Source organism: Aythya fuligula, chromosome 3, assembly GCF_009819795.1.
Source record: "Aythya fuligula isolate bAytFul2 chromosome 3, bAytFul2.pri, whole genome shotgun sequence".
Taxonomy (NCBI): domain Eukaryota; kingdom Metazoa; phylum Chordata; class Aves; order Anseriformes; family Anatidae; genus Aythya; species Aythya fuligula.
Window position 1 is genome coordinate 82,931,479 of NC_045561.1, and position 17,992 is coordinate 82,949,470.

Consider the following 17,992-nt stretch of genomic DNA (forward strand, 5'->3'; position numbering starts at 1 on the left):
GCCCAAAACCCCATCCAGCCTGGCCTTGAACACCTCCACGGGTGGGGCATCCACAGCTTCTCTGGGCAATCTGTTCCAGCACCTCAGAACCCTCCAAGTGTAGAATTTCTCCCTTGTATCTAACCTAAATCTACCCTTTTTTAGTTTAAAGCCATTACTCTTTGTCCTCTCACTACACTCCCTGACAGAGTCCCTCTCCAGCTTTCTTGTAGGCCCCTTTTGGTACTGGAAGGCTGCAATGTCGTCTCCCTGAAGCCTCTCAGTATCTCCCAGGATATAGAGACATACTATCACCAAATACAGTTTTTTTTTCCTTCAAAAGCACAAACACTAGCAAATCACTTTGAAAAACAGAACATTTACAAGCATATGTATGAAGAGATTTTGTACTGTACCTTTGTAATCATAAATATATACAAGTATGGGTTGGTTTTGACCAAAGGCACAAAATGACACCATGTGTTCATGTGGATGAAAGGCAACATCACGAAGTGGAGATGTGAAGGAGAGTTCAGAATATATTGCCACCTGATCTCCTGCAAAAGTGAAATATGGTTATCAGTACCATGGAAACGTATTTGATACAGTTGACTAACTGCAGTATTTTGTAAGGTGCCAAAGCACTGTCTTTGTTTAGCTTTCTGAAGTAGTCAATGATTCTGAAGCTATAAACTAATTCATTTTTACACTATTAAGATAAAGAGGTTCTCATCTTAAAAAGCTAAACACAGCTTAACAACTTAAATGATATATTACTGTAGTATGGCATATGCAAGTACTTCGCATATCAGAGTTGTTTAAAGCCTGTATTACTGCAACGTAGTGACTGCCACTGTAAATATTATTCGGACATTTTCCTCATTGAAAAATATTACTTGGCATAAGAGTGTTTTGTTTTTTTGTTTTTTTTGTTTTTTTTTTAAGTTTTTAAATTATTCAAGACATCGGAAAACAGCTACAGCTGTGTAGCTACAGGAAACCTCAGAGGATGCATCAGGTTAGCTGAGTTGTGTTTTTCTGATAAGCAAGTTCTGGAAAGGCGGCGTTCCACAGTATTTGTTTGTGCTTGCATTTCACTAGAGATAGCTATCTTAGCGGTGGATTTCAATTATTAAATATTGACAGTGGGAGTGAAAGTTGACCAAAACACACAGACACACAGAAAAAAAGTTGACTTAAAACACTGTTGTGCATTTTGTTTTAATACATTCATCTGCATATTGTGGAATTGCAGCTGAGTTTAAGGTGCTCCATTCCTGCTAAATACCACAAATGCAACCTCTCCCTAGTTATTTTCTTTAAAGGATTAGATCTTGAAAATCAGTAACAGCTATTTAAAAAGTAGAGCTAAGGCTTCAAGATTGAAGCCTTATTGATTCATCTTACTGAATCAAGATTGATTCATCTTACTGAAGTTTTATTTCATACCAAAAGGGTGTTTCAATAAAGCTTAAATCTTGACAAACTGGCTTAAAAGCCATAAAATTACCTGTTTCTGGATTCCAGACATATGCCTTCCCATCTTCACTTCCAGAAAAAAGGAACGTGCCACATGGTGTTAAGGTGCTGTGAATCTTTTCTCTGTAATTTGTGGCACCTATGTATTTCTTTGTAGCCAAACTGAAGATAAAGAACAGTTTGTAAACATAGCAGATACTTCCACATTAATAAACCCACTTCTTGCTGAGTGTAGTGTTTACCTTTTATTTTCCCTATATTTTAATGAACCTGAAATTATAGATAATTTAGTAGTATATCTTTGACTTTCATCACAGAAAGCACATATTCAGATCTAGAGAATGAATATAGCTATAGCTATTTGAGTTTTCTTGATTCTGGAATTCAAAGAAAATGGGGAAGTTAGCACTATTATTCCAAGCTCTGCCAATATTTTCATTGTGCTTCCCGAGTTTGATTACATCCCAGTAGAGCCTGCATTTATCCAGCAGCTCTCCTTAAACTTTTCAGGCTGTCTCACTGGCTACAGAAACAGCAGGAAAAATCAACAAATTTCAAACATCAATTATTTTACTATTAATAGTTTTAATGTCATTTTGCTACTTAAGTATCCATTTGTTTTCAGTAAGACACTGCTGGTCAGCATAGTTATAATGACCTACTAATTAACTACTGTTAAATAGTTCGCTAACATCACGTAATAGAGAATTTGCAAAAGCATTTAAAGAAGCATAACCCAGCTTGTAAGAGGTTATCTCAAACATGAGGTACAGCTAGGAAAGAGGTATGGAAGTTCAAAGTGGAGACTAATATACAAGAAATACTGTGATACTGATTTTGAGGCAAGAACGGGAGTAGACTATGACAGCCCTCAAAGAATGAAGACATTAATATTTAAAACTTTTTACTGCAGAGACAATGGACATATGCTGGGAAAAGTGTAATACAATTAATATGACCAGATGGCAGGATTACTTTTAACAATATTCTGGATAAATATACCTGAGATACAATTCTATTTGACAAGAAGGGGAGAAGTATGCTATAATGATCACAGTGCAAGACCATATTCGCCCAAACAAGAGCTTCTGGTGTGTGAACAGAAAGACAATCTCTCTGAGATGTAGAATAGCTCTGCAAAATATGAAACTAACCTGCAGAAGAAAGAAACCCCAAGGTCTGAACCAAAACCCTGATCACATACCTGAGTGACAGGACAGTAGCATTATCCAATAAGATAAAAAAAAGTTGAAAGAGGACAGTTCAGAACAACTATTTGTCAAAGTGAATTGTGTTGATCTGTGACCTCCACCCCCTCTTTTCTCATACAGGGAATGAACAGTTAATGATGACGTGTAAAATTATCACTACTGGGTATCTGACCCTGTGGTTTATTGATAGACTTAAGCCAATGTAACTTTGGGTTGTGGTCAAAGCGGCAGTCCTGCTGCTACCCTCTCCACCCTTATTTTCCCAGGCTCTCCCTCACTTCTCTAGTTTTTTGGCAGCTATTGGATGAGTTAGATCAGATAGTTGATTAAAATTAAAATTAATCATTTGTTTTTTTGTAGGCTGATTTTAGTCGGATCAGTTCACTGATCTGACTTAGCCTGAATCCAAAGATCTATAGAGCTGATACAGAGAAAATGCTAGGAATACATGGCCAAAGGTGTGGGAGACAGGGGGAGATGCTGTATCCTACTGATAAATTGACTTAAAGTATTTGTGCAATTGCATACCATGTTAACCCTTTCTAAGAGGTTTAATATGCACATCTAATTTTCTTTCTTAAACTATAACTCTCTACAATTTTCTGGAATAGTATTGATAGGAGATCACCACCAGTTTAAATAAACTCTACAAGTTACCTCAGTTAATCTACTGATTTCATGCTTTCATTACATGGATAATTTAGCCTTCTAGCATGGTCATTATAGTTTATCATTTACAGTTACAAATAAAGAGAGACACTTTAAAATTGGAAAGTCTTCAGCTAGCTCTAACAGCCAATCCAATATTATTAAAGAGTGAGATTTCCAGGAGGTGGGGCGGGTACTTCCCTCAGGTAATTTCATGTAGAACACCAGAGACCTTTGATTTTCTGCATGGTGAGGGTCACCCTTTGGCTCCTTTCATTGAAAGGGAGCCCATGAAATTAAAGATGAGATGAATCATTTACAAAGAGCATTCACATTTGTAATGTGACTTTCCAGAAGAGAACGTTCAGGTGCATCTTATCAATGTGTGCAACTGATGAGAGTGAGACTCTTCTCAGCTTTGCATAGTTAAAGGATAAGAAGCAATGGGAACCAACCATAATACAGGATATTCCAATTAAACTTATGAAGAAGCTTCCTTTACTTTGAGGGTGAACAAACACTAGACAATATTTCTCACAGAAGTTGTGGAGTCTTCATCCTTGGAGACATTCAGCTGGACAAAGCTCTGAGCAACCTACTCTCACCTAGTCTTAGAAGGGGGTGGACAAAACACTCTCCAGAGGTTGCATTCAACCACAACTTGAGTGATTCTATCAACCCCTTGTTTTCTACTGTAATTTATTCTTATTTACTTATTAAATTATTACTTATTAAATTTACTGCCATTTATTATTAAAGCATTATTTTCACAATTAGTAAAAGTAAGAAAATAAAAAATTGGGTTAAAATATTTTACCACTTGCTCAATATAACCATTATATACATTATTCTGTACACATGATTATGATCTCCATTCTATTTTTATCATAAAAACACTCTTCCACAGTCTTTCTAATGCAAAACTAAGGCACAAATATATGAATATTATAATTTTAAAGTTAGTCTCAGGCCTAGATTCCATTTTTAAAAGTGAATGCAATCTTTAGGAGATTAGGGTAGTTTCTTTCATGTTGCCTTCAGTTCCCAAGTAATCCAGTCATTTTTAGATACTCTGTTCTAAAAGACTTACCCAACATCACATAAAAGGTATGCAACACAACAGTGTTTTGAAACCATTTCCTAGCCCTATTATTGCTATCCTTAGTTATTAGGACATCTGTTCTTCTTCACAGCTATAATATATTTAGTAGCTTATGGCACCTTATTACCTAAATAAGCTTTAAAAACAAAGGGAAATATGTACTAATATCAAAATCTACTTACATTCTGAGATCCATAACTCTCAGGGTACTGTCTTTGGCATGTATTAATAAACGCCTTCCATTTGGATGCACCTCCAAATGATTTATTGGAGTTCCTCTAATATCATTTTCTTTTATCTCCTACAGAAAAAGGTGTTTTAAAACTCATGTTTGTAATCATTATTATTCATTTTTCTCTTGCATTACTCTTTTCGTGCTCTCTTCACTCTGTTCAAGTACTGAAAATGTCTGTTCCTAGATTAAGGCCCTGTATCCCAGGCAATCAGCTTTTCACAACCAAAAAAACATTCTATTGTGACTCTAAACTTCTGAAACACAGTTGATGACAGAAATGCTGATAGAACACTACACCTCAGAAGTATGAACAAAGTTGATTTGTAAAACCTGTGGTCAATTTTATTGTTGCCTTTAGAGAATAAGTTTAATAAATTAGCATCTATCTGTTAATAACATTATTAAACTTCAAGCATTTTCATGTTATATACATATAAAATTAAAAATGCAAAGTAATTCTGAAGTGCTAAGTCAATGAAACATAGCATGTTCTATCAGTTGTTTCGTTGTTAACAAGTTGTTTAAAGAAAATACACCTTTCCAGTTAAACAAATGTTAACGTATTAAAAAAAAGAATTCAAATCAAATGACTAGATTTGGAACAGTTCACAAATATTACAATGCTAGTTTAAGAAATCAGTATACCTTATTAATTCTCCAATTTTGAAATAGGTGTTGAGAACTTCCTTTCACAGATGTATCCCAAACTATTATCAGTCCTGAACTATCTCCTGAGAACATGTGGAGCCCTGTGAAATAAAGGCTTCAAGTAAGAATACCATGCAAAAGAACAAATAAAGAAAAGGATTTATGAACAATCAACAACTTTTTCTATTGTTGTTGTGAACAGGCAAACACCAGTGCTTCCCTCTCTTTTGTTATGATTACTCAGTGCAAATACATTGACATAGTTTAATGGTGGACTTGGCAGTGCTATGTTAAAGGTTGAACTAGATCATCTTAGAGGTCTTTTCCAACCTAAAGGATTCTGTGGTTCTGCTCACACTTGCATGCTGGAAGCTGAAACCACAAATACGCATTTAGCAAATAAGTCAGATGCAGGGATGCTGAAAATGTTATTAAATGTATTCATTTTCTACTCATATTCCAGGGAGCCATCAAAAAAAGAACATTTATAGCTTAATGAGTTTTACATGATCATCTACTGTTTACCTATACATTCTCTGGAAACACCTTGAACAAATTCCAATAGTTATTCTTAAGCACATTTTATTTATTTTTACAGAAATGCATCTTTCCTCTTCTTAGTACCTACTCCCATGAATATCTCCAAAAATGAAACACAAAGCTACTAATGATGTCACTAATACCAGAAGTCAAACGCTTTCAAGAATCTTATTCATTCATCTATCTTCAACTCTTCCCATCATCTAGTAGTACGTCAGTAAATCTCTCACACCCACTTTCAGCTATTAATCTACCTGCTAACATTCCTCACAATGTCATAACTAATCTGTCCTTCTCTCACTTTTCAGCATTAGCAGAGAAAGTGGAACAGTTCACCACCTTCCCACTTCTTCAGTGTAGCATTAAAATTCTCATAATCTAATTACTGCTACTTTATTTTCCTCTATCCTTGCATTTAGTTGACAGCTTTGAACAATACAGAGAAGCTGTCTTCACTACTGTTCTGATGTACTGATCATGAAATCTTCTGAAGTGCTAGGATAGCTCTCTAGAAGCTGGTTTCAAATACCTACTTCTGCTTTTAAGTTACCACATAATTCTTCCACTTACTTCTTTATCCCAACTTACTTTTTCGAACTTACCTCTCTACGCTAGCTATTAGGCTTTCCATCTGCATCCTGATGCATTTGCATCCTCTGAATAGCAGCTTCTGTGCTCTATTTTCTGCTAATTTTTGCTGCGATACAACAAATCATTAGCTAACAACAGCTAGCTACAGGAACAAAGCAAACTAAACTACTATAAAAAATTTGCCCTGTCATGATTGCTGGATATATTTGTTTGCTTGTCTTTTCTATGCTTTCCTTTTCTGATTATTCTTCAATGATATCAGGGACTACACATCCCTTTGTGTTTGCCCAAAATAGTACCAAATAATGCACAGTACTAATATATTAATTGCTAACACTGCTAAAATGATTCTATTTTAGCAACATTTCACATTGCTGCTATGAAATGAAGCTCAAGTAACACTCAAACTGATCTTCGATTGAAATGAGCAATATCTGAAGTAATACTATGTATATACCTTCTGCATCAAAACAAAGTGTGTTGATGAAACTTTTGTGACCATCAAGCTCCTGTAGCAGTTGCCCATGGATTTCTTTCACATTTGCATTCCAGATTCTAATTACAGAGTCATAACATCCTGTCACCACCAAAGACTCAGCAACTGGGTGGTACTTTGCAGTGTAAACAAATGAAGGATGAGGGAAAACTCTCACTGCAGATGCAGCCTGTGTTTCAATTTTCCACATTCTAAAAGGAAAGGATATCTACTGAATAAAGCAATCAGACACACATATAATTAACATATTTTTTGCTAGTGGTTCTGAAATGAAATGCTTGCAAATACTTAACAGCATTTGTTTATCTTACAAATTTGTTCCACCTATATTTAATACTTCAATAGCATTTTCTCAAACAAGATATGTTTAATACCTCACAAAGTACTCCATCTTCCAGGTAACTTCATGACTACACAATCATTTAATGGATATTTTGCACATTTTTGAATACACAATGCAATGCATGGAATACTTTGGTTTCTTTTTCTTTCAAGAATTATAAACACATTATTTTAGATGTTTTAACGTTAATGGGGAAAAAAAGTAGAATAACCAAAAAAAAACACAAAAAAAACAAGCAACCAAACGCCAAAAAAAAAACAACAAAACAACCCACAAACAAATATTCAGGACCACTAAATATAACTAGAACTCTAGAAAATTTTAAAAACAACAATTACTTACCACACCATAATGATCATGATTCTCAAGGACACTTTCTTCACATAAACTCAGTTTTTACTATGGATTTATTTCCTATCCTTACAGCTGTAAGATTTCTTAGGATTCTTTCTTAGGATTTTTTTTTGTGTGTGTGCACACCTATATTGAGCCTTCTCCCAAGATGAGGTTAAAGAATGGAATAGTACCTTAACCATAAAATACAAGTGGGTAGCATTTTCAGAAAGCACAGTTAAAACAGAATTTAATTGAGTGCTATCCTATCCTTTCAGGTTTTGTTTCTGGTGACTGCTGAAGAATTCTAAGCTTACTGTGAGGTAAGTACATTACAAAATTACAATCTTTAGGAGTACACTGTTTAACTTGCAACTTACCATGCAAAGGTCACAAACCTATCTTTTAAAATGGCTTTACTCTTAACAACAGAAAAGTTTATTTATTGCTCAGAAATAATGAGGGACTAAAGCCTGCGTATCCTCAGGAGAAGCACTGCCAATATGAAGCACTATATAAAGAAGGATTCACCTAAGTTCTCAAACTTCCCTTTAAGATGCCTTAGAACTCAGTCTGAGAGTTACGATCCAGGTAATAAACAGCTATGACTTTACAACAACAGTGTATCTTTTGGTCCTCATCCTTTAATTCTACCATGTTTCTCAGGCCAGATGTTCCCAACATGAAAGCAAAAAAGAAGAAACTCCTTTCCTAAACTGAGGCACTTTTAAGGAGCTTATGGCAACGGTCAATAAATACAGGAAATAACTCATACAGTGACTGTGTAGTATACAGAAAAGAAGGCAGAAGACTAGTTTCGTCATGCTGCCAGAAATTCAAGAATTGAGGAACAGCTGGACTGTTTAAATATAAATGACTGAAATCAATATTTACTTTAATACCAGAAATTCTTCTTTAATATGCATCCAAACAAAAAAAAAGAAAGAAAAACATGGAACAAGTACTCAAAATATTCTCTTTATTCCTACACAGAAAAGGGGTAAGGAGGTAGGTGGGGAGGGGGCAAAAAGGCTCCACATATACAATGTATCGTTTAACAATTCTTCTGGCATTTTAATTATGCAACTCCCTGTAGCATTACCAAGTTGCACAACAGAAACAACAGATAGGAATCTGAAGAGCTTAAAAACCCCCAAAAATGTCCATGAAAACCTATGAAGTTGCTTGTAGTAAAATTCTGCAGTGTCATAGCCATATTTTCAAGTTCTTTCTGTAATTTTGAGTTTTGCTTTGAAATCTCAAACAGACTAGAATTTTAATGTTAACACTGCACTAAAGTACAGTTTTTAATTGTTGAGGAAAATGTTTTCACCTTCAGACTCAGAAATATCAAATTATAACTACAGTAATTAAAGTTAAATACTTCAACCAAATCTCCAAAACCTCAGAAGTTTATATATGTGCAACATGGCAAATGTAAATTTCCTGCCTCAAGTTCAAATTTCCAAGCTTAATACTGTATTCCGAATATGACAATTCTCTAAGGATAGAATACTCCAATTGCCTCAGTGATTTCTTGAAATGTAACACTTTTTTCTGCTGTACATTTAGATACTACATTTTTTTGCAAAAGCTTTGCTCTCAAATTTATATACACAAAATTGCACCACTCTCACACTTTTGAAGCTGTCTGCCAGAACATTTCTGTCACACGTACCTGACAGTACCATCAGAGGATGCAGTAAGAAGGTATTCATTGTCCTTTGACCAACAAAGATCATACACAATGTTAAGGTGACCATAAAATTCTCTCAGGAACTGTCCAGAAGGAATTTCATACACTAATGGAAGTTCAAATAGGAAAATAAATTTTTTGTAAGTGTTTACAATCCATTATACACAATTAATAGTGCAAAGTTTAGTCTAGTCTCATACTGAGTTTTTGCTAGCATAGGTCAATTCATTTTCTTTACCTTCTCATTTTCAGAAAACAGTATCAAATAGTTGCTAGGTATACATAAACAGCAAGCATATACTTCCATCTAGTGGTTCACAGATGTCACAAATGCCTTAATGCTTAAGAGATTGGGCTTGCCAGGTTTACATAATTAGAACCACATTAGGATTATTATTTATTTTTTTAATTTCTGAAACTGTGACTGCAGATGACCAATGTTAGATAAATATTAAGATAGAGATCATTTTCTGCAGATGTACAATAAAGGAACCTAGACTTACAGTTCCTTGCATTTAAACATTTACTTTGTACACTTAAAATACTACTCTTTGTAAATCTAAAAATTCTTACGCAGAACAGTACTATGCAGTTTGATGCTTGTGAACAAGCATCCCGAAGTCTGAGTAATAAGGAATATTTGTAGTTCCAGCTGAACTGGACTATGGAAGACGGCAGCCTCCAGTGTGGAGATGACAATTTTCCAGACGTGATGATAGATTAGAGGGGAAAAAGAAGTGGGGGGTGAGAATTTAAAAAGTTATTTCACCTAAAACCTTATTATCAGATAACATGTTCTTTATGTAAACTGATTTAGTACTTCCACTAGGATTCTATGCAGAAATACTGTTATTTCATGTCACTGACTTGTACATATATTACCATGTATGAAAAGCCAGTTCCAGGCCTAATAACAGACAGATCATTTCCACAAGTCTTTAATGTACGGAAAATTTACAAGATACACTATAAAACAAAACCTCTTGAAAAAATTAAAAATACACATTTTCCTTTAATGCCAAACTACTTCGATGATAGAGAAAAAAAATTAACTTACAAGCAATGGGGTATCCATTCCTTCCAGCACATGCTGCTGCCAGGGTCTTCCCATCATGCGAGAAACGAATACAGAAACAGCCCATATCTCCACCTCGCAGTGAAAACAGATGTTTGTTTGGTATGCGACAAGCCTAGCTTTTCAGGCAAGAATTAGGATTACAGAGTTACAAATATCAACTAATCAACACTTAAAAAGACATTCTCAGCTATGCCATGCTATTAATATCTTATCTTCAAAAGCTATTAATATCCAAAGTGAATTTAAAAGAAAAAATCAACCTTATAAAGAGACACAGTTCTGCAGCATAACTTAGATCACATTTACTTTGTATGTTCATTTCTGCACATTATAACAGACAAAAAGTCCTTAAAACCCAAGAAAATCTATAAGTAACATTTCATTCATTTTAAAATATGCTTAATCATGACTATCCTCAGTAATATAAGCTATGAAATTAGTAAGTCAAACTTGTTTAAGGAGTTTAAGCATAACCTTTACTAACTTAACAGTTATGGCATGGACTCATAAGAGTAACTACAGAAACTCAAAAGTTTGGTCTACCAAATTGCCTTCATCATTCCTCATCTGTATTTGAATTTTCCATTTTTTATTTTTATTTTTCCAGAGTCTAACTGGAAATGACATATTTCAAAAAATTATACAGGTAGCATAACATCTTTTTCTCTCAAAATATTTCCTCTGTTTTATCTATGGGCTTTTTCTCCAGAACTAAATTAAAAAATTAAGGGAAATTAAAATATCCACAGTAGTTATAAGAAATTTAACCTAAACTTGATTTTTAAGAGTGACAAACGTGCATGAACAGATTCCTATGCATTTAAAATAAATGAATAAATCAGGTTATTATATAATTACGTATTCACTCTTCACTTGAGAATAAAGGTAAACACATTTTTTTAGAAACTGAACATGTGTTTTAATGCTTTTTAACCTCTCTAAAATAAATCATTAAAATGTTGAATATAAATTTCAGCTTAGAGCAAACTTCTTAAAGTTCATGAAGCTGCAATTCACACAAAATTTATTTCATAAGTGATTCATAATTACATGGAGGATTTTTAAAAATAACATCACCTATCAGTCTGTATCTCTGGAGACAGATACAAATATACTGTGGTTCTTTAAAAAGGTAATTTTGCTTTAAAGATAAGAGTCATTTTTATGTATATAAAGGAAATAATAATTTGGAGTGATTATTTCTTTTAAAAGAAATATCTGCTTTATTATTCTTTGGAGCAAAGACATGCAGCATCATGATAATCTTACTGAAACTCTTTCACAAGACACCACATCATAAAAGAGATGATCACTGCTAATAAGGTTCTTCATTATGTATATGGACTGGTCTAAGAATAAAAGAACTGCCTTGTTTGTTTGTTTTTGGATGTCAAGCAAATATTCTTAGGATTATATTTCACTTGGTTTTGAATACAGTTATTTGCAGAATTGCAATTTTCTGCAATTAACATTATCATAAATATGCATTTTATGTTTCCTGCTATTTGTAGTAGGAAAATTTGCATTGTAAAACAGACTCGACTATTCTTTACTATTATAATTAGCAAACGTTATTGGGAAATAAAATGAAGTTCAGGTGTATTTAAGTCCTTTGAAAGGACTTGTACAACTGAGATGAAATCTAGAAACTGTCTTACTTCCACTACCTGAATAGCCCTACTCTTTCAGATCCTTGAGAATTCTGGAGATTAAGAACACCTGACTGTTCTGGGAAAAAATAATTATATCAACCATATTTGGTTAGATGTTATGCCTCTGCTACTATTTCGAGTTCCTTGTGTTTTGTATTTTGCTTAGTAGTTTTCTTGTTATTGTTTTAATGTTTCAGTGAATGATTTGCTTCATAACACATCATAAAAATAAAACTATTAAAAGGTAGTAGAACTTTAAACTATTTTTCTTCAAAAAGCAAAGAAAAATACTTCACCTGTCCAGGCAATCTTGTCCATTTAAGTTGCTCCTTTTTCTTCTCCGGAGAAGTGATTTCACATGATTTTTTAGATCCCTCTCTCTGGAGCTCACACAGTGTTGCACTACTTTGTTCCTGCTGAACAGCCACCATAGAACGGAAAGAAGGAGCAACCTTAAGGCAAACAAATTATCAGGAAAAATGTTTTAAAATGAACAGTGTGTATCTTAAAAGATCAGAAAGTACTTTTAACTTTAAATGCATTACATTTTTACATCTGAAAAATGAAGAGACTGGAAGAAACCTCATACATGATTATCGCATAGCAAATATTTAAAGCAATTCAGAGTTAAGTGACTTATGGTCCTTCTCACTTACAGAATTTACACACCTGCATAAGCCCCGTGACTCAAAATAGCGTTTCTCGTAATGAGAAGGAATACCTGTTTTCCAGAACATGCCCTGAAAGTTTTCTGTCAATGGCAGAACATGCAAAGTTGCACACAGGAGAGAACGTCTGTTTTTTAAAGATAGCTGTGAAGTGCTGAGTTTGGAACATGAATCTTAAGATGCAAAGTTCTTGCTATAACTAGTTACATACTAACCATTTCATATCCTACATGTAAGTACAGCTTTTATATGAATGCATACAGATGCATCATCAACACATGCCAGTTAGTTACTAACTCCTACAGAAAAGTCTGTGTATCTGTAAATATATTAACTCACATGATCTGGAAGTTTTATGCCTCTTATGGTTACATATAAAGTTGATGGGTAACGATTTCTAGGACATCTTGCCCACCAGTCATAAACCTCAACAACATTTGAATGTGACCTGGTCTTTGGAGGTGGGTAATACAATTGCAGACGGAGTTTTCCATCAATGTTTAGAATTCCATTTGCACCAACAAGCTGGGAGAGCAATTAAAAAGAAAAGAAGTGTTACATTAACACAAAATTAATAGAATTTTAGAGTTTATCCTCTGGTTGTTTACTATATTAGAAATAATCTACTTCCCATCAGGGAAGCTTATTCCTAAAAGCTATAATGAAATAAGCATGTATTAAATAACCCCTTCATCAAATCACTAAGATTAAAGCTTAGTTCTTAAATATACTTCACATGCACAGTGACAACATCCAGTAGGTGGGATGCCCTCTGCAGTCCCACTGACTTTTTTGTTTTAAATACCACTTGCTGGAATCACACAAATCTCAAATGACTGTAAATCCACGAAAAGCCTCTTCCTGCCTCCTCACCCACGTAAGTTTGAATTCTACAGCAAAGGGCATAGGTAAGGCTTTGACTCAGAGCAGACTTTCTTCCCCTTCTGTCTCATGGCCTCAGAACAGAAGATACATGAAAGCATTAACTCTTCCGAGAGAAGAGTTCTCTTTATTGATCTAAATAGAGTTAGAAAAATGAATTCCTGTTACTGATTAAAAATCAATACATGCTGTTAGAAAAAGTCAGAAATTAATGCTTGTGTTTTTCTTTCTGTGTACCTACTACTGCCATTAACATTGACCACTGTTTATCCAGGAACTTCTACTTTGACTGATAGATGAAAGGATAGATATAATAAAGAATAAGTAATGAAGAACAGGTCGTAATTTTATTTGTATTTATGAGCTTGAAATTCATCCTTCCATTTGCTCAGAAGTAGGCTGTGTTGAATGCCCAGACATACACCCAGACAGGGAATACCACACCCCTGATTTTTGCAGATTCATGTTGGGAAGTGTCGAGAAGATGATCAGTACAGAATGACCTGGAGGTCCCTGTGCTTTCTCCTAAGCTTGCAGTGCATTTATCCTCTCCTATATGTCTCATGCTGTGGACTGTCAAGATCTACCATCCAAAGGGGTAGGTCAAAATGTACAATCCTCAGGCAAGTTAGAGCACATACCACCTCGTTAGCTCTCACAAGTCCAATTTGGCACACTCAAGTCTCTCTAAAAAGGAGAAAAAGGTACATGATGTGTGGGCTAAACTACCTGTATCTCCTTTCAAGCTTTGCATCTAAAAATGACAGTGATTTTATTATCAGGTTAGGGAGTCTTTCCAAAGACCAGACAAATAAAAATGCCATTACAATACAGCACAGCCGAGGTACATAAATCAGTAGATTTGTTTTTTCCTTTGCAAAGACAGCTCATGAAATTTTTTAAAAAATAAATCTACTCTTGATAAATAAGCAAAATTCTTACACATCCTATACTTTTTTGAAAAAAATATTTTTCTGACAAATGTATTCCTATGGATTTTATGTGGGGAAAGGAGAGGGAAAAGAGGGAACAGACAGGCAAGAAAAAATTTGATTTTCATCTCTGTTGTCTGGAAATATTCAGAATTGTTTCACTACTTCATAAAAAGCTAGGTTTTTAGATAATTTAATAAGAAATATTTATATTTTTTGTTTCTTCCTTGAAATATTTACAATACCTTTAGAAATGCCCAACAGATTTTTCGGAAACCACATTCCTGAATTTGTGCATCAGAGTTGGCTCTCACTTCATCCATACTTAGGAAATCAAGGATCTGCAAACATTAGCAGGAATAAGTGTACTTCTGATGAATATATACTTAGTATTAATAGAAAACACTGATAAAAATATGCTAGAGACGATTCATTAAATTAAAGAGATTTCAATTTTAGGCAAGTACAAAAACAGTACTTCTTCCACACAAGTACACCATTAGTAGTAACAGAACCTTTTGCATTTGCCTGATGACTATATATGACGTATTTTAAAAAAGAACATAAATCTGGTCTTAAAAAAAATATTTTCTTCCTTTCTGTCTCATTAGAAAAAATTCATGTGTAATTTTCATAAATCCTATGTAGTTCACAAATCATACATATAGATAATAAATCCTACAGCCAGAACCAGCTGTAAATTAATCTAGCTGAAAATGGTTGGTCAAAAATGGTTAGGTCCTTTCCTAACTTCATCAGTTGTGCCCACAAGATTTTTCATTTTTCTGGTCAGGCCACAATCTTCTCATATTTCCTGTAATTCTTCCAGTATATCATTCTATCTTGAAATTTTAACTTCAAAAACTACACTGAAATCAAACAGCAGGCTTCCAGTGTAGTCATACTTTGGCTCTCCATTGTTAATGTGATTCCCATGATGAACCTTTACATTCAACTGTAATTACTTTTGTGCTAAGTAACCAGGGACTCTTAATTCTGTAAGTGTGTTCATTTATGAGCATCAGAGAACACAAAGAAACATAAGGTGATATTGTATATACAATGTATATGAAATATACATGATATATACATTCTTATAAATACTGTAATACTTGAGCTGAAAACTACATTGAATATATACTCCATTTCTTTCCTATAAACACAATCATATTGGGGGTGAACTAATAATTAATTTATGAAGAATAAGAGAGAAGCAGATGTCTAAAAAATTAATGGAAAACAAGGCAACAGCTTGTTCATTGGTACAAGAGGAAAGAGGTGTTGCTACAAGCAGACAGACTCCTTTTTTGAGTTTCTGATACTTAAACTGTTTCGAATTTCAAGAATGTGGGAAAGAAACTGATAGCCTCTTTATGTGGTGCCATCCCGCCTGATCTAGAACAATCTTACAAATCTTTTCAAGTTCATAAGTTTCATGAATTCATAAGAAAGCTTTCTTCCCCTTACTGCTTACAGAACAGGTTTTTTAGCTTATAAATAATAGCAATCACCAATACTGCTTTTTGATATCTCCACTTAATGCTGTATCTTAAAGCTCTGCTATTAATTCAGTATAACTGAAATAAGACATCTGAATAAGCTAAATTTATACTGTTGAAGAAACACAAATGTAACACAAAATCATAACAAGCAAAAATTTTAAATATTTAATCTTACCTCAAAAAACAGAATTACCCGAGGGCTTTCTTCAGTATTTTGAATAAAATAACTAAAGCGCTCATTAAATATTACTTGCTCCTCCCATTCTGGAACTGTTGATTTAAACCGTCTGAAGTCATATGGTTGCGTCATAATAGGAAGAATGTGCTCTATTTGTTCTTCTTCATAATAAGATGAAACTTTCCTCTCACTGTTTGAAAATTTCCAAACAGTTATAATTGTTATAATTCCTTAAATAAAACGAATCTCAAACAAAACAGTAATTTAAATTAGTGAAAACAAATACAAGATACCATTTATTTGGTTTGAGAAAAAAATCTAAAGCCATACAAAGCTTAAGGCAAATGAACGTAGAAATGCAACAGGCTGAATTGCAAAACCCTAGCAATCAAATTATTATGACCAACTTTATTCCACAGACTCTTCCAGGATCACTATGCATAAGCAGGGTTGAAATCTGTTTTTGGGATTCGTATGGATAATGAGAATGGAAAGAGGCAACTGAAGTGATTAGAAATACAGTATTGTATTTCTAATACAATTAGAAATACAATAACGACCTTGCAAGCTTCATGCTCTGGGGTGGCCACATTGTGGCTTTTCAGTACTTAAAGAGGACTTATAAAAAGATGGGGAGAGACTCTTTACTCAATCAGATAATGACAGGACAAGGGGGAAGAGTTTTAACCTAAAGGAGGGGAGATTTAGATTACAAGTTAGGAGGAAATTCTTCACTCGGAGGGAGGTGAGGCAGTGGAACAGGTTGCCCAGAGAGGTTGTGGATGCCCCATCCCTGGAGGTGTTCAAGATCAGGTTGCATGAAGCCCTGGGCAACCTGATCTAGTGGGTGGCATCCCTGCCCATGGATGCCCATCTTTAAGGTCCCTTCCAATCCGAGCCATTCTATGGTTATTTCCGTATTACATTTTCTAGAGATTAAAAAAAAAAGCATTTATAACAATCACAGACAACAGATAGTTTATTAAAAAAAAAAAGTCACCTATGATCCTTCTTGACATATAAGCCACTTCTTTGATCAACGATATGAATTTTAACCATAGGATGAGATACCAGGAGATCAGTTTTAAGTCGATCAGAACGATGGATATAAACTCCCAATACAACATCATCATCAAAACCAAATTTAGACTGAACTGAAACTTCTGAATCCTTCATTTCCTCATTGTTTTCTGCAGTAAATCCTGTGTTATCTTCTAGAAATAGTAACAAACAAGAACAAAACAATAACCACCAGAAGTTACTATGTTCTGCTAGTGGCAGTTCAAAGGAACAAAAACACTTTGTATTCCTTTAGCAATTAATGGTAAAGTACTTCATATGTTCTTTTTTTAATAGGTTAAAATAAAATAATAAAATTTGAATGATTGAATGCATAGTATATATGCATTATATGCCTCATACAACCTATTCCTATTAACAAACGTTTTTATTTAAAGGCAGAGGTCTTTCTCTTAATCAACAGAAGTTCTTTGCCAGAAAGACTTAAAATTCATGCAGTTCAGTATCCTGCTCTGGACTACAGCCTATGGCTATAGCTTTTTTAAAGAGAGAAAAAAAAAAAAAAGCCTGTATCTATCAAGCATTGGCTAAAGAACATCCTGATTTAGAAGTTAAAATAAGACTACCATGCTTAATAGTTATCAAAAGACCTATTCCTCGTGAATTTGTGTAACATCCCTTTAAAAAAAAGTCATTTCTTATTTTGGTCTCTGCACCATCTGAAGAAATGAGTTCTCCAATTCTCTCGTATATGTTGTGTGAAAAAGTATTTCTTACGT

The 17,992-nt window shown here is 34.1% G+C and overlaps 1 protein-coding gene across 2 annotated transcripts in view; it reads right to left on the reverse strand.

The window, feature by feature from the left end:
* Window positions 1–17,992, reverse strand: part of AHI1 (Abelson helper integration site 1) — a 92,883-nt gene that overhangs the window by 62,430 nt on the left and 12,461 nt on the right. For both annotated transcript variants that reach the window (XM_032185281.1, XM_032185282.1), the window contains exons 7-18: window positions 17,194–17,407; window positions 16,191–16,383; window positions 14,759–14,854; window positions 13,039–13,224; window positions 12,328–12,483; window positions 10,359–10,491; window positions 9,284–9,407; window positions 6,891–7,120; window positions 5,300–5,403; window positions 4,602–4,720; window positions 1,490–1,620; window positions 396–536 (exon numbers count right to left, since the gene is read on the reverse strand). In XM_032185281.1, the coding sequence (XP_032041172.1) occupies window positions 396–536; window positions 1,490–1,620; window positions 4,602–4,720; window positions 5,300–5,403; window positions 6,891–7,120; window positions 9,284–9,407; window positions 10,359–10,491; window positions 12,328–12,483; window positions 13,039–13,224; window positions 14,759–14,854; window positions 16,191–16,383; window positions 17,194–17,407 (1,827 nt within the window). The remainder of the gene's footprint in view (window positions 1–395; window positions 537–1,489; window positions 1,621–4,601; window positions 4,721–5,299; window positions 5,404–6,890; window positions 7,121–9,283; window positions 9,408–10,358; window positions 10,492–12,327; window positions 12,484–13,038; window positions 13,225–14,758; window positions 14,855–16,190; window positions 16,384–17,193; window positions 17,408–17,992) is intronic.